Below are 15,415 nucleotides of genomic sequence, written 5' to 3' on the forward strand. Positions count from 1 at the left end.
GTTAGCCCAACATTCGTTGTATATCTGAAGGAGTAGAATTTTTGCATGAAGAGGTAGATGCTTGATCATCGGATATTCGATTCCGTCTGGGCCAGCTGATTTGCTTTTGGATATTTTTATTGCCCATAACAACTCGTCCAAAGAGAACTTATCGTTGTATTTGTGGACCTGTTCCGAAGCAGGAGGAAAAACTTTAAGTTCCGCCTTCGCCTTAATAGCCTTGAATTCGTTGGTGTAGTTGGAGGTGGCTGAAATAGTGGCAAAGTGGTCGGCTAGGTGGTCGGCTATGATGCCTGGATCTTCGGTGAAGGTGCCATTAATCTCGAAGGAATAGCAGTTTGATGCTTTCTTGCCACTAAGTAAGTTGACCTTGTTCCAAAGTTCAGATGTCGAAGTATTAGGGTTGATGCAATCTAGAAATTCCATCCAACTGTTTTGCTTGGCTTCGGTTATTACCTTCCTGGCTAGAGCTCTAGCCGTTTGGAAGTTGGTTAGGGCAATCATTTTGCAAGCGCTTCCATCAGGAAGGCGTCGTAGGATACGGAGGGATTTTCTTCTCCTTTTGATGGCCTGTGCAACTGCATCGTTCCACCATGGTACCGCCTTTCGGCCGGGTTTCCCACTGGTACGGTGGATATTTTGCTCAGCCGCTAAAATAATGGCGTGAGTAAATTCTTCCACAGAGCAGCTTTCATATTCGGAAAGCAAGCTGTTGATTGTGGATTCGAAGCCTTCCATTTCCTGCGCAAACGAATGTTTGGGTTCCTAGACAGGGTTCGGATGTGGATGGGGAAATGATCGCTACCTCTGAGGTCACTATCAACGGTCCAGCTCAACCTGGGGGCGAGGTCCCAGAAAGCAATCGTGATGTCAATGGCCGATGATGATCCGCGATGGATATCTATCCTGGTATGACGGTGATCGTTAAGTATGATGAGGTTTAGTTTTTGGACGATTCCCAAAATTGTTTTACCTCTTTTGTCACATTTGTTTCCTCCCCATGAAGAGTGGGAGGCGTTAAAGTCACCCATCAGGACGAATGGGTGCGGTAACTGTTTGATGGCATCCGTAAGTTGAGTTTCAATGTCATTACTGTGCAATGGGGGAATATAAATGGAAGCAAGGGTTACCTGTAGAGGTCCCTTCAGTTGTATCGCACATATTTGTGATGATGATTTTATGGGGATGACGGTATGAGGAAGGTCACTCAGGACAGCGAGGCAGGCTCCAAAAAGCTCCAAAAAGCTCCAAAAAGGATGGCCCTTCCTTAAAATACCATGAAAATTTGCCGCTAAATGCCCGCTCTAAGAGCGATACATTGATTTTTTTAGCTTCTTGAAAAGCCAGTGCTAGTGGGAGATGTTGTTCCTCAGCTAACATTAGCTTAATTTCGTTCATGGAAGTGGATAGCCCACGCAAGTTCCATTGAATAGCAAGTTTTCGGTTGGGTGTTTGGTTACAGGACGAAGGGTTGCTGTTAATAGCTATAGGAGTGAATTTTAAAAAGGAGAAAAAGGTAAGTGGGCTGAGGTAAGTAAATAGGGGTTCGAAGATGGGAGAAGGGTATGAGATTAGGAATGGGTAGATTTGCCGGATTTGTTCTTCAGTCTAGGATCATTTTTGGAAACGTTGGCAATTGGTTTGTTGCCAAGTGGGGTGGGTTTGTTTGAATGGTTGGATTGGTTGGAGGTTTTAGTTTTGGATGCGGTGGTTGGTTGGAATGAAGTGAATGGTTGGGGGGAAGTGGATGGTTGGAGGGAAGTGGATGGTTTGGGTTCGTTGGATGGTTGGGTTGAGTTGTATTTTTGGTTCTTGGATTTCTTCCTATTGGATTCTTTTCCTCGAAAAATTTCCTCTTCTGATGATTTGAATTCATCTGAGGTTGACCTTTTGTTAGTATTCTTCCTCTTGTCGGATTCTGAATCTGACGAGGAGGCGCTGAGTTCCGATTCCTGTGGATTACTGGACGGGGTTGGAACTGCTTTTTCTGAAGAAATTGTCTTAGCCTGAGTGCAGTTGCATTTGCATTGAGAACAACCTGTATTTTGAATTTTGTCTAGTCTTTCTTGTAGCTTACTAGCAAAGGAAGGACCATTTTTGTTCTCAAAAATGGGTTTAACTTCCTTATATGACACACCTTGGTCAATTCGGACTCTGGTAATGTTATCCTCTGCGATCCACGCTGGGCACTTCCTACTGGTTGAGGCGTGATTTCCCTTGCAGTTCACACAAGAGGCAGGAGCATTGCAGATAAAATTTTTAATTTTGTCTTTATCATTACTATTTGTGTTAAGTTCAGGGTGGGCTACACCGCAGTTACGACAAAGTTGGATTTTTTTGGCGCACTTTTTGGAAGTGTGGCCGAAAGCGAAGCATCCGAAGCATTGCATCGGGTTTGGGTAGAAGTTTCTGGTTGAAGCACGGAGGAATCCGAAGTTAATTGCTTTAGGGATAACTGTTCCGTTAATGGTGAGGATCATGGTTGAAGTAGGAACTCTTTCCTTCAAGACTGGGTCAAATCTTAAAATTTTCTTAACACCGATCACATTTTGGTCGGCTAGTTCAGATAGGAGGACATCTTCGTTTAAAAACATAACGTCATGACAGGACACAACGCATTTGCGTTGGTTCAAGGTGGGATGGTATAAAATTTCAATGGGTGTTTCGTCGATCAGCGACTTTGTACCCAGAAGCAATTGAACGAGTTTTTCATCTCGTAGATGTAGCGCATATTGAAGGCGATTTTTATCGTCGCGTTGAGGTTTCGCGTCTTTAAATTCCTTACCGATCACTCCTTGGATCGATTTGGAAACGGTAAAAGGATTCGATGGAAGAAGATTACCTTCAGTGGCTCTCAACAGTAATATTTGTAAGTTGCCACCAAAAGGGTCAGCCCATCTGGGCAAGGTACGAGTGGTGGTAACACCATTATAAATGTTGGTTGGCCTTCCGGCGCCGGAGCTGCTGGAAGCCATGATCGGGGCCTGGCTATATCGAAATACAGCCAGGCGCGGAAAAATATTCACACACCGAGGTAGAATATACGACGTGCGACGGGGGACGAAAACGACGGAGGACAGTAACGGCGGGGGACAATGCCAACGCAGTTACAAGAACAAACACCGAAATCACTTGGCGGAGAAACACTTGCGGATAAATTCACTGGCTGAAAAACACTTGCTTAAAACCTATCACTAAATAAATGTCACTTGATAAATAGAAATCACTTATGGAAATTTTTGGGATAAGTTCAAGAAAATATTTAACCTATGCCCTCTGGGCGTCCTGTTCTTTTCTAACTCCTGATAATCCTGTTCAGTCGATCACATCGAAGTCATGGAGCGCGTGGGACTGAACGGGCTCGTAAAGTAGCGCAACCAACAGATTGAAAAAACACAACTGGTAGTGCCGCGCCGATTCTAGAACCTCCGAGCTTCAGCTTCAGACCTGCTCGATCTGAAGACGAGACACAGGATAAGCTTCAGCGATGAAAAACAGACAACGTTGAACTGTTATGGCGGAAGGACTGCACCCTTTATGAACGTGACGTCGGATTGCAATTTATGTTAGAACAGCTATTGTTGCTCCATCAGAAATTTCGAAGCAGCTGCTTGGAGCCCTGAAGGAAAGGATAGACATTTTGTATAGGCAGATTTGTTCGTGTATATGAACAATCATTCTGCTGGTGGTCGTGACTAGGATTGGGCGACCTTGGATCGATTTATAGAAGATCGTTCTTTTTCATTTCGATTTTTTGGATCGATTCTTTGTATTCGAAAAAATCGCGAAAATCGATCTTTTTCTTTCGATTTTCTCGATCTCAGAAAAACTTTTTGTAGATTTGTTTTTCAGTGTAGCACGGACGGAATTCATGGGATGTTTGCTAGCTGAGTTCTGAACAAATACCAGTTGTTGAATTTCTAGTGATAATATTCAATAAATTTATTTAATTAATTCCATGACGTTTCAAGATGAATGCCCTGGAAAATGCAATTTTTCTGAGCTTTAAATTTTTTGTTACCTTCATAATGAGTAACAAAATTAAATGTCTTTGATGTTTGAATAAAAATATAAAATTTGTATTTCCTGTTTAAAGAAAAGACGGCTCTCATATAGAATATATAAAGAAATTGTAAAAAATACGTTTGGTTTTTCAAAGATCGATTCTTTGGTACCGATTTAATCAGTGGATCGATCCCTACGCCGTTTAGAAAATCGTTTCGTCTAGATCGATCTTTTTCTAAAGAGCGCCCATTCCCAGTCGTGACATAATTAATGATGACTTAGGCGTCTTCTATCAAAAGTCACGGAATACAATGATCAAGAAGGCATTTGAAATCGTTCGTGACTTCAGACTTCAATAGCTGGACAACAAGAGGGAAAAATCCATTGGACGATGCAGAACCTGCAGAATAGATGAGCATCAAGAGAAAACTTGAACGATAATGGCAGCAATCAAAGGTATTAACAGAGGGCATAAGGAGACAAATACATGACAATGGTATTCGATGCTTTTACGATGCTGTACGCCCAACATCATTGAACTATGAAAATGCGTTTTTCTCTCCTGGAAATTTCGTTCATGAGATCCGATTAAGATCAGAAAACGATAAAATTAACATTATTTCTGTCCCTAAGTAGTAGCAAAATAGCTACTAAGTAGCAAAAACTTGAAAATTTTTTTTTTGTAAACTAATTATTATCAATAAAAGTCGTTTCTTCAAGAAAATGGTTTATTTCAAATAATTTTTTCACCTGTAATTCACCGGTTTTACCGGTAAAGAAATTTTCATTACCGAATAACCGGTTATTGAAATTTTGGCACGGTAATGCAATCCGACCGACAATACCGACAATTACTCACCAAATATTTAGAGTTTTCGAATGACCTGAACCCCATATTTTCTCATCGATCCACGTGTATGTTTTTAAAATTGAACATCATCTCTCTCGTATCATGTCATCTGTACATTTATCTCATAGGTACAGTATCGTTACATGAATGATTTATTCGTGATTTCGTTGAAGTAGATTGAGTACATTTTTCATTTCAGGTTGTTCTTTTATTTAGGAAGCTGTAACATGAATTGTTTTAATTTGTGAATTCATAAATATTTGAATTTCTACTGATTATATTTATTTTTGTTTCTACGATGTTCACTATCATTGTCCTATTTTTTTTCTCTTCTTATCAGCTTTGTGAGACTTTATCGCTTAGGCTAGAAATATATTATATTAGTTTTAGATAATATCACTTTTGCTCGACATTCGTTAAGAGCAGCATCAATATGAATAAGGTTTGTGAGTTGTGGTTAGGCTGGAGAGATGACCGGAGGAAGCGTTCCCCCCGCTAGTGGAGGTACTTCATTTTGGTCCATCCCATTTGGTTGGCGAGTACTTCACGGTAGCTGTTGCGGTAACCGTAGCCTCCATACAAAGTGAGTCCTGCGATTTTTTTGTGCGGAAGGTGTTTAGTTGTTCGACACAGAAGAGTTCAATTCGATAAAATCGTTAATTCGGCGGTTTCATGCAATTGTGCGTTAGTGGAGAGCTGTTTATGGATCTTTATGTTGTTGTCATGCAATCAAGTATGTCGTTAAGAGGGTATTATCGATACTATGAGACTTTATGTAGTTACCAATATGATACTAACCTTCCGTGATGATACACTATTCTACAAACTACAGAAGAGGATGCATAGAAGTCGAAAAGACGTTGTACTAACATAGTTTCTAGTTGAAACGGATCAGACAAATACAGCCAGCTCTCGTGCGACGGAGGAACATCAAACTTCGTATAGTCAATTTTAATTTTGAAAGGAACCATGTCCGAAAGACATTCGAAAGATTGTGGGTGTCCCATTTCTAAACGATCTAAACTTTTCAGAAGCTTTAAATATGGTGTCGATAAAGCTACTAAGGGATAATGACAAATATAAAGTGATAATTTTCAAATGTCGATTGGTTGGTAGACTTCCTTGAACATGCGGATTTTTTTTCAAAATTATATAAAAACATGCACTAGTTAATATGTATATTTACAGACGCTTTTGTTTTCATAAGTTATTTATGTTAAAATGTAATTTACCTTCGTGAGATATTCAAAATTTCAACAAACACAACCGATTGATAGATGTTTCACATTTTTGTGCGAAAACGACAACGCAGACGGCAGCAAGAATTTTCCTGGTATTATCCGAGTTTTATTTAATATCGAAAGGTTGAGCAACTGACTGATCGGAATTTCTTTCTACACACGCAATCGCAAACACACCCACTACACTTTCTCGTTTGATCACGCATTCGGGAGGAACTGCTTTGGTGGAACCGTCTTCTTCAGTCCGTTTTTGAACTCGGAAAAGGACATCCGGTGCTCGAGGGAGTTCCGTATACTGCTGGGCCGGGTGTCTGGGCTGATTTCCTTCAGTACATCGTCGAAGAGAAGTTTTTGCTTTTTCTTCGTGGTATCGAATGGTTTTATCGGATCCCGAGAGCTCTTCTTGGAATGATTGCTCTCAGTGACAGTATCGGTGTTAGCGGATTCATCATGTTCTGAGGGAATGATCGCACTGGGAATGGGAGACGAAGCAGTCGAAAGTTGCCGGTCGACAGGGAACGCGGGTAGAGTTTTGGGTCGAATTTTGGCCGTTGGACCCCGCAGCAGTATCTCCTCTAGCTTGGATTTGAACTCCGCACGTGGTGGTGGTGTTTCGCTTGCATCTATACTCTTGGTCTCAGCGGGTTCGGTATTTGATGGCGGATTTAGTTTGTTCAGACTCACCTCGTGGTAACCGGACACATTTGGAGTCGTCGGGCGTGAAAGAATACTGGCTCGTTGGGACTTATCTTTTCCCAATGTGTTGTAGAGCACAGGGTCGAACTTTGGTGGTTCAGGAACTAGACTAGGTGGCCCAGAAGATGTATATCTAAAGGCAGGCTCATTTGTAGGGGAAGTGATATGCTCCAGGGCGCTGGATGCTCTAACAGTGTTGAACAGAGCCTCGTCGAATCTAGGTGCTGGCGGTACAACTCGCCGAGGAGAACCATTATCAGTATCACTTTCATGGTTCGATGAATTTTCTAAATATAGCACAAAATTCGGCTCGCTGATACTTTTTTGTAGCTTTGGACTCACGCTGTTGGCATCGTCAGAGTTTTTCGGGGCTTTTTTCTTGTATTTTTGGGGGTTTTCAAGTAGTGTACTCAACCTGGACATAAATTGTTTTTGCTTTTGACTATCCAACCGATTGTAGTGCATATCTTCATCGTCAGGACCCACGTTGTTGTTTTCGTCTTTTCCCAGTACAAATGCTGCCCGAGAGGGTATTGGTGGGGGCTCTTCATCTCCTAGATTTTCTTCTGAGCCTTCCCTTGCGTTCACTTCGTTTGGCATCTGCTGTTCCGAATGAACATCGCCGCAAAACTCGATAATCGGCATAGAAATTTCGTTCTCCCGGTGGATGTCTGCCACGACTGACTGCTCGTGAAATACCGGACTGGCCAGAGACTCATCGTCTAGCGATGGGAACGTGCTTTGCATAGTGCATTCTTCATCATTAAGAATGTCGTCCAGTAGGGCAATCGCTTTACTTGTCTCCTCGTTCGATCGTTCCGATTCCTTTTCGTTTACGTCTTCCACGAAATAAGCCTTCCCGTTCGGTTCGATCTTCTCAGTAACCAGATCTGAGAGTTCGGAAACTGCTACAATTTCATCCACACTATTCTTCGGCGAAGGAGTTCTCGACCTGGCCCTAGTTTGAACGGTATCGTCTTCTTTGCAATCTTTTTCTTCCCCACATTCCGCGATCGGAATAAGCTTCAACTGCTTCTCATTCCCTCCGTTGAGAACGTTGTTCAGATTTTTCGAGTAGAACCCATTGGAAATGACCTGCGGCGGTTCTTCACTGTGTTCGAATCCACAATTCTCGATCCCTTCCGAGCTGCTGGAGTCCTCGTTTGTACACGACTGTACGCTAAGCGTTTGCTTGCTTTCGCTTTTCATATTTCTACTACCGAAACAGACACATGCTAAATACAGTGGAAAACCTGGATGATGCGGGGATCAAGGAAAGATACGGATTAGTCTACACCGGAGCATGCAGCATGCACTTGAGGTCTACAGTTTTGACGTAGGACTAGGTTTTTCATTTCTATACTGGGGTGTAAGTTGAAGGTTCCGAAAACGAGAGCATTACGCCTGAACAACAATATTTTGAGCGTTAAATCTCCTAACCAACTGAACGAAATGGAATGATAACCACTTTAAACGAAAGATAAAATGTCTTCGCGTTATATGATCGTTACTCATTGGTTCAAAAAATTGTTTTATTAGCTTAAAATTGCTTTGAAAACCGACTGTTGAAATCACACAAATTTGTATATAAGCTGGCGGCCGCTCGGAAATCCATTAAGTTGTAATTGCGATGTGACATGAGTATGGTCTTGCTTACACACCTATAGTGGTAGGCATAAACAGCCCATCTTGCATATTTGAAAACTTTTTTCAATTTTTGACTATTTCATCAAAAACTACTACTGTAATTTCATAGAATTGTATATTAACCATTACTCTTTCAAGTACAGGCAAATCTTTTTTGTGCGATCTTTTTTTCTCCGATTTTTTGGGCATTTTTTTGTGGGATTTTTTATACTTGTGCGATTTTTTTATGTGCGGTATGTGAATAGGAGCATATTTGACGAAGTTATCGTCCATTTAGCTTTTTTCCGCAACTGCGGAAAGAGCATATTTGCGTCTAAGTTATCCACTTCTCAAATCATAGTCATACTTCTATCAAATGCACTATGTTGCGCATGACATGATTTCCAATAGCGTCAAGTTTTGATATGCAACTAAAAGCACAAAACAGCCACGCGCAACCGAAAAGGCAAACTGTCCCATTTCACAGCAGGAGAAAAAAAAGAAAATCTAACGGTAAACGGTGTTGATTTGAGTTATCTATCCACCGCACAAAAAAAGTTTTTTTTTTCAAACTGTGTAGCGAACACGATTTTTCAAAGCTAATGGTGCCATTTTTAATAGATTGTGTTTACTTCCTTACATGAATTCTTTAAAGTGTGCAAATATGCGATAACAAAAATAAAAGCCCACCCTAAAAAATAATATTTAAATCATTCAAAACCTTTGAGTAACCCCTCGTTTCCACATGTTTTGACAGCTACAGCTGTGCGATATTCGCAACATTTCAGTGATTCAGACAGAAACAAAGTGTTGTTGTCTACACAAAGAGTGTTCAACAAAATCAAAATGGGTTGAAAGAAAACCAGCATGCAAGTCCGAAATCTCGTTGTTCAGGATCATTTGCAGCAGATTTCACAGCCGAAGTTTGCAGAGAAATTCGGAATGAGCCGGGGAGCAGTCCGTGAAAATGTACACAAGCGCAAAGCTTACGATTCGTTTGCTGACAGATCCGAAGAGACTGTCGTGGGAAGACCGATATTCGGACGGATCAACGAATCATCCGGGAAGTGAAGAAATTTCTAAAAGTATCAGTCAAAGTTATTCAGAAATCCCTTCGTTGACGGTATCGTCGGCTGAGCATGGACTCAAGAGCAGATTCACAAAACAACATCCGTTTATCAGCAAGAAAGATAAACTGAAACGATTGGAATCTGCCCGGAAAATGTAAACAACCTTGAAGACTTTTCGAAACAAGTAATTTGAACTGACGAATCGAAATTTGAGCTTTTCAACAAGGAGTGGCGCGAAAGAGTGTGGCGGAAGGATGATGAAGGATTGCAGGAACGTCATTTGCAGGCTAAGGTTTGCATTAAATGGACAAAAATTGCCGATTTTCTATGGATTTACCTACAGACGCATTGACGAAACTACCCATGCAGCATCAATCATAGTAACCCATGAGTCAGCAGAAAAAAATGACAGCTTTATAAGTCGAACTCTAACCGTGATGGCGAAAACAGTGAAGCTACTCCGTTCAGAAGTGTGCGGGTTCAATGAATGCTATCTCGCCGCGTCGAAAACGAACATCGTGCGACACTTTGTGGACGCCGGATACGCCCGTTCCGGCATCTACAACATCTTGGAACTATCGAAAGCAAGCCCGGTTCCGGACGCCCGATGACGCTGAGCGACAAGAAGCTCCAAAGGATGCTGAAGAGGAATCGAGGGAAAAGTGGCTACATCGCTGCGTGCATCCACCTCCCGGCCAAACAGTGAAAAAAGTATCTGGCGGACATGGACGTACATGTCAAGAAGTGGAAGTCTCGTCCACTGGTCCCGGAGCTGCAGGCAATGACAATGAGATGGTCAAGTCGATTTTCCCGGCGAATCGCGACGTGGCGGTGGTGATGGACGATGCGACCTATCTCACCCTGGATGACAACGACTGACAGGGCACTTCGTATTTTACTTCCCCCACGAAGGAAGTGAGCTCCGAAGTGAAGTTTATTTCACACACTAAATTTTTTCAAGAAGGTGCTGCTATGGCTGACAATCAACGAGAAGGCGATTTCAAAGTCGCACTTCTTTAGCTCCAGACTGGCCGTGAACGGGGAAATTTATAGAACGAAGTACCTGCCGGAAGTTGCGTCGTTAATCACGAAATACCATAAGGGCAAAGACGCGGTTTTCTGGCCAGATCTGGCGTCGGCCCACTACTTGAAGCGATCGTTAGAGGAGATGTAGCGGCTGAATATCGATGTGGTACCCAAGTCGGTGAATCCGCCCTGCGTCCCATTGAAAATTGCTGGGCAAACCTGAAGCGTAAGATCTACTCCAACAGTTTTGTCGCGAAAACTGAGTAGGAATAAAACGAAGAAAGAACTCAAAAACCCTACACCTACACGCATGTTTTCGTGGCGAATGGCGAATGTTCCGGTTAACGGTCGGAAGGCCGCTCGCAAGGGCGTATTTTTTGCGAGTAAGCTAATATAATTACCTTCCATGGGAATTTCATTAAACTAAATTATCTGTATTAGTTTTTTTATCATCATTCGAAAAAAGTCAATTTTTTTATTACAAACGGTACTAGTATCAAAAACATTTTGTTTTGTATTTTTTTCAATCCAGTGGGATCAACCTAAAATTACATCTTTCGGCAATTTATTGGGAGTGCAAGGAATCTTTACAAAGACAATTCATTCCCGCTCGACGCTCTCCGGGAAGCGATGTTTACTCAAAAATTTCTCAAACGGAAAGTGTGTGTTGTGAGCAGGGATGCCAGGTTTGAAGACATGATCTACCGTGACATTGCCGATATTGTCCAGCTTCACAAAGATACAGTCGCTAGTTTGAGACTATCAGCTCTAAAAATTCCGAAACAGATTGAAAGCGAGTTTCCCATTCAACTGACATCACAATCCGTATGAAATCGCCTTCATAAGAAAGGTCTTAAGGGCAGAGTAACACATAAGAAGCCATGGTTGTCCGCAAGAAATATAAAAAAAAAAGTTAAGTGGGTCACATTTCATAGACCAGTGATGATTGGAAAAAGGTGATTTGATCAGACGAGACCAAAGTAATGATTGGTATCTCAAGAAATTGGCTGCGAACTGGTCAAGAAAAAGGAGTGCTTGCGGCCTGCCGTCAAGTACGGCTGTGGTAAGTTTTTGTTTTTCAACCAACTGCTTTACTTTTTTTTTCGGCAAGTAGAGTCAACTCGAGTTCATCGATGGAATCACGACCAAGGAGTTTTATTTGAACATTTTGAAGCGAAAACTACCAGCGTCTGCATAAAAGCTAAAGTTGTGGCGCAGATTTACAAGACGGAGATCCGGAGCACACCTCAAAGCTAATTTCGCAGTGGTTCAAGGTAAAGCGAATCAAGGTTGTGGAGTGGCCAGCACAGTCTCACGACCTTAATCCAATCGAGCTTCTCTGGTCAATTTTGAAAATTAGGCTCCAGGAGCAAAAACCAACAAGCATCCAGCAATTGCGGCAGGTAATCTCAACAAAATCACCCCGGAAACAACTGCTAAGTTTGTTGAGTCGATACCACGATGATGCCGAGTAGTTATTGAAGCCAAAGGTGGTCACACGAAGTACTTAAATTATGTGAACCAGAGGGATGGGTATACTTTTTTGCGCTATTTTATAACTTTTTTTAACACTATGTCTCAAATGCAAGCGAATTTGGTTAAAATAAAAACTCGCATGAGTTAGCTTTGTTCTCACGTAAATAGTAATCAAAAATTAACCGTGTTTCAACTTTCTGCTGGGTTTTTTGGAAGAAATCTAGTTTTTCACTGGGGGTGGATAATTTTTTTTGCGTGCTGTAACCTGTAACATTTTATTTTTGGAATGAAGTGATAATAATGTCACTTCGTTCAGTCGACGAAGAGGTGTTAAGGTTCAAAACTTTGTGTCTCCAACGTGACGCTCTCGTTTTCGAAACTATCCCCCCAAGTATTCATTCATCCATTCATTGAGAATTGATTCAGATGCAACTTCGAACAAATGATCACTAAACCTACAGTAGTCCTACGTCAACCTTGCGGTCATACCACAGATATAACCCACTTCCAGTTTTAGTATTGTTTAGTATTACTACTATTTTGGAATTTTAAAGAAAAAAATGACTCACCGATTGCCATCCAGATGCCAAAGCGGATCCATGTGTACACATCCAGCATCAGCATCAGATAGATGTTGACGAAAATACTGATGGCAGGCACCAGCGGCACCCAGGGAACCTTGAACGGTGCGTCCGCCGTTTCACGAGGCTGAATCGACATCAGCAGTAGCGATAGCAGAAGCAGAGCCAGCAAGGATCCACCCAGCGCCAGGGCCCAGGGTTCCAGGTCATACAATGCCTGCTTGGCGTAGTAGATTGTCAGGGAAAGAGTCAACGCGAGGAGACCTAAGTGCAGAACATAAGCATCATTACGGTGAAATTTCTCCTGCCATCGGATACTTACAATACAGCGTCACAAGAGTTCCCACTACGCCAGTGGAAATAGGAGAAGGTATCCTCACACAGGACACGTTGAACAACTGCTTCATGAAAGCCGAGCCGGTCATTCGATTCCCCGACTTCAGCAGATTGGAGGATTCATACACTTGTTTACTCGTGGATGGTATTGAGTTGTGTATGGATTCTTCCGAAAACCTGAGGTACAAAAATTCCACCCATAAATAGCTGCTATCATTACCGTTGATCGCTGGCATTACCTTAGAATGAGAATTGAGATCGCCACCACCGTGTAGGCCATCAGTGTGCCAATCGACAGCATATTGACCAGAGCTTTCAGATCAAAAATCCCAGCCATCGTCCCAGTTAACAAAGCGGCGCATAGCGTTCCGAAAACCGGTGTCTTAAACCGAGGGCTGACTTCCCCGAGGGCATGAAAAATTAACCCATCCTGGGCCATCGCGTAGATAATTCGTGGCTGGGGAAACATCGCGCCAAACAAGCTGGCCACCAGTCCGATAATCCCCCCGATAGCAACCGTCCATTTGGCGAACGACCATCCGATTTCGTTGAAAACAAATGGCAGCGGAGCGTTGACGTCCTGTTTGTAGTAGGGCCACATCAGCGTCAGCACTGTTGACACTCCGAAATACGCCAGAAAAATTATACACAGCGAGAACAGGATCGCCCTCGGGATTGCCTTCCGCGGATTTCGCACCTCCTCGCCGGTGGTGGCAATACAGTCGAAACCAACAAACCCGAAGAAGCACGTGGCTGCCCCTCGGAGTGTTCCTTCGAATCCGAACGGAAAGAAACCTCCCTCTCCCACGTTGTATATCGTGGATACGTTGGCCGGATCTATGCTCCAGTTAGAAATGTCGGCGTTTATCGCTCCGGCGACAATCACAAACAGAACGATTCCGATGTTCAGTACCGTGAAGAAGTTGTTGACCATTGTCGATTTCTTCAGACCGAATGCGAGTGCGACTGGAAGGCAAACAAAAATCAAAATTATTCCGTTCAAGCACTTATTTTTAATAAGCGTTTTCAGTACTTCCAAGCAAAATCGCCATCGAGAAGGCGAAGAAATCGAAATAGCTCGACATGAAGTCCCATTCCATCGGAGCGATCTCCCGGAAGTGTATCTTCAGCGTGTCGTTTGCGAGGGTGTCTATGTACAAGCTTAGCCCGCGGGACACGCTGGCCGATCCGATGATGTACTCGAGCATCAGATTCCAGCCGATGATGAAGGCCATGAACTCACCGATGCACACGTAGCTGTAGACGTAGGCTGAACCCGACTTCGGCACGCGGGCTCCGAATTCCGCGTAACAGAGGCCTTGTTTTTGGGATAAGAGATGAGAGGAGATTACAGTATTGAATCTATTCGTATTGATGAAATAGGACGATGTTTGTACACACGTTTTGTTCAACTAATTTAGGATAATTTATTTAAAGGAAGGAAAGGAAAGAACTTCCTGGACTTCATACGGGTAGAAGTAAAATATTTGATTCGTGGAAAACCAAGATATATCAATGTGATTGTTTTTGCTCTATATTTTTTGAAATGACAGGTTAATCTAATTAGAAATTGTTCGCAATACAAGAACAAACCCCCAATATTCCGATCCGCGACTTGTTGGCTACTTGTAATTTCGATTCTATTTCTTTAATCCATGTTTAATTTCTTTAATTTATGTTTTCCAAAGATTTTGTGTTTCATTTGGTTTCTAAAACATTCCTTTAGGACCTTTCCATGCAGAGATATTTATGTTTGAATGATTAATTACTTCTTCATTTTTGATGACAATAATTCAATAAATAATGATTGCACCGCAAATCAGAAAGCAGTTTTGAAAACTCCAATAAATTCTTTGCAAGGTTAATTTATTGCTTTGGCGAAAAAAAAGTTATTCAAATTTTTCGCATCGATTCAAAAAAGTGCCAGCCTAGTGAATCCCCAGCACCTGTGAACGTTTCTTATTGATACGTTCAGTCGTTTTTGACGTAGAACTACATCTTTCATTAAGGGTGCCAAATCAGAAAACAGGTTACGTTTTTATGAAATAAAGTTAATGTTAATTACTATTTTTGGCGATTTACATACCAAACGAATTGGAAATTCCCTAAGATTTGTTTGATATGCTATACCTTATAATCCCATAGTCTGTATATGGTTTAAATTGAAGAAAATTGGAAGCATTCCCATTTCCTCATACATTTGTTCTGTCCATTTGTGTGCTTTCCCGAACAGAGCTGTCAATAGCGAGCAACGAAGAGAAAATCATAGATGTAAAGTCTCCGGGAACGAAGGAAAAGAAGAAGAATGTAGGGGAATATTTGCCTAGAGTATAAACAGTTGATCTCGCTGAGGCAAACTTTCAATCTTCGTGAGGACATCGACTGGACAACATCGTTGTTGGGTGAGCTGGATGGCGAGGGATCGAGTGCTTTTCTCAAGGCAATGGAGACAAAGGAGTAATATGGTGGATAAAGTAAAGTTTTCCAAGGGCTTGTTTGAAGGTTAGA

General features: G+C 42.1%; 1 protein-coding gene across 3 annotated transcripts in view; it reads right to left on the bottom strand.

The window, feature by feature from the left end:
• Positions 1–5,037: 5,037 nt before the first annotated feature.
• LOC129769728 (cationic amino acid transporter 2) overlaps positions 5,038–15,415 on the bottom strand; it is a 50,186-nt gene continuing 39,808 nt past the window's right edge. For 2 of the 3 annotated variants that reach the window (XM_055772160.1, XM_055772162.1), the window contains 5 exons: positions 13,941–14,225; positions 13,147–13,873; positions 12,894–13,084; positions 12,560–12,835; positions 5,454–8,045 (listed from right to left, as the gene is read on the bottom strand). In XM_055772160.1, coding sequence (XP_055628135.1) covers positions 6,295–8,045; positions 12,560–12,835; positions 12,894–13,084; positions 13,147–13,873; positions 13,941–14,225 — 3,230 coding nt within the window. In that variant the 3' untranslated portion in view covers positions 5,454–6,294. The other variant, XM_055772163.1, reaches the window with a different exon arrangement.

Source organism: Toxorhynchites rutilus, chromosome 2, assembly GCF_029784135.1.
Source record: "Toxorhynchites rutilus septentrionalis strain SRP chromosome 2, ASM2978413v1, whole genome shotgun sequence".
In the NCBI taxonomy this organism is placed as follows: Eukaryota; Metazoa; Arthropoda; class Insecta; order Diptera; family Culicidae; genus Toxorhynchites; species Toxorhynchites rutilus.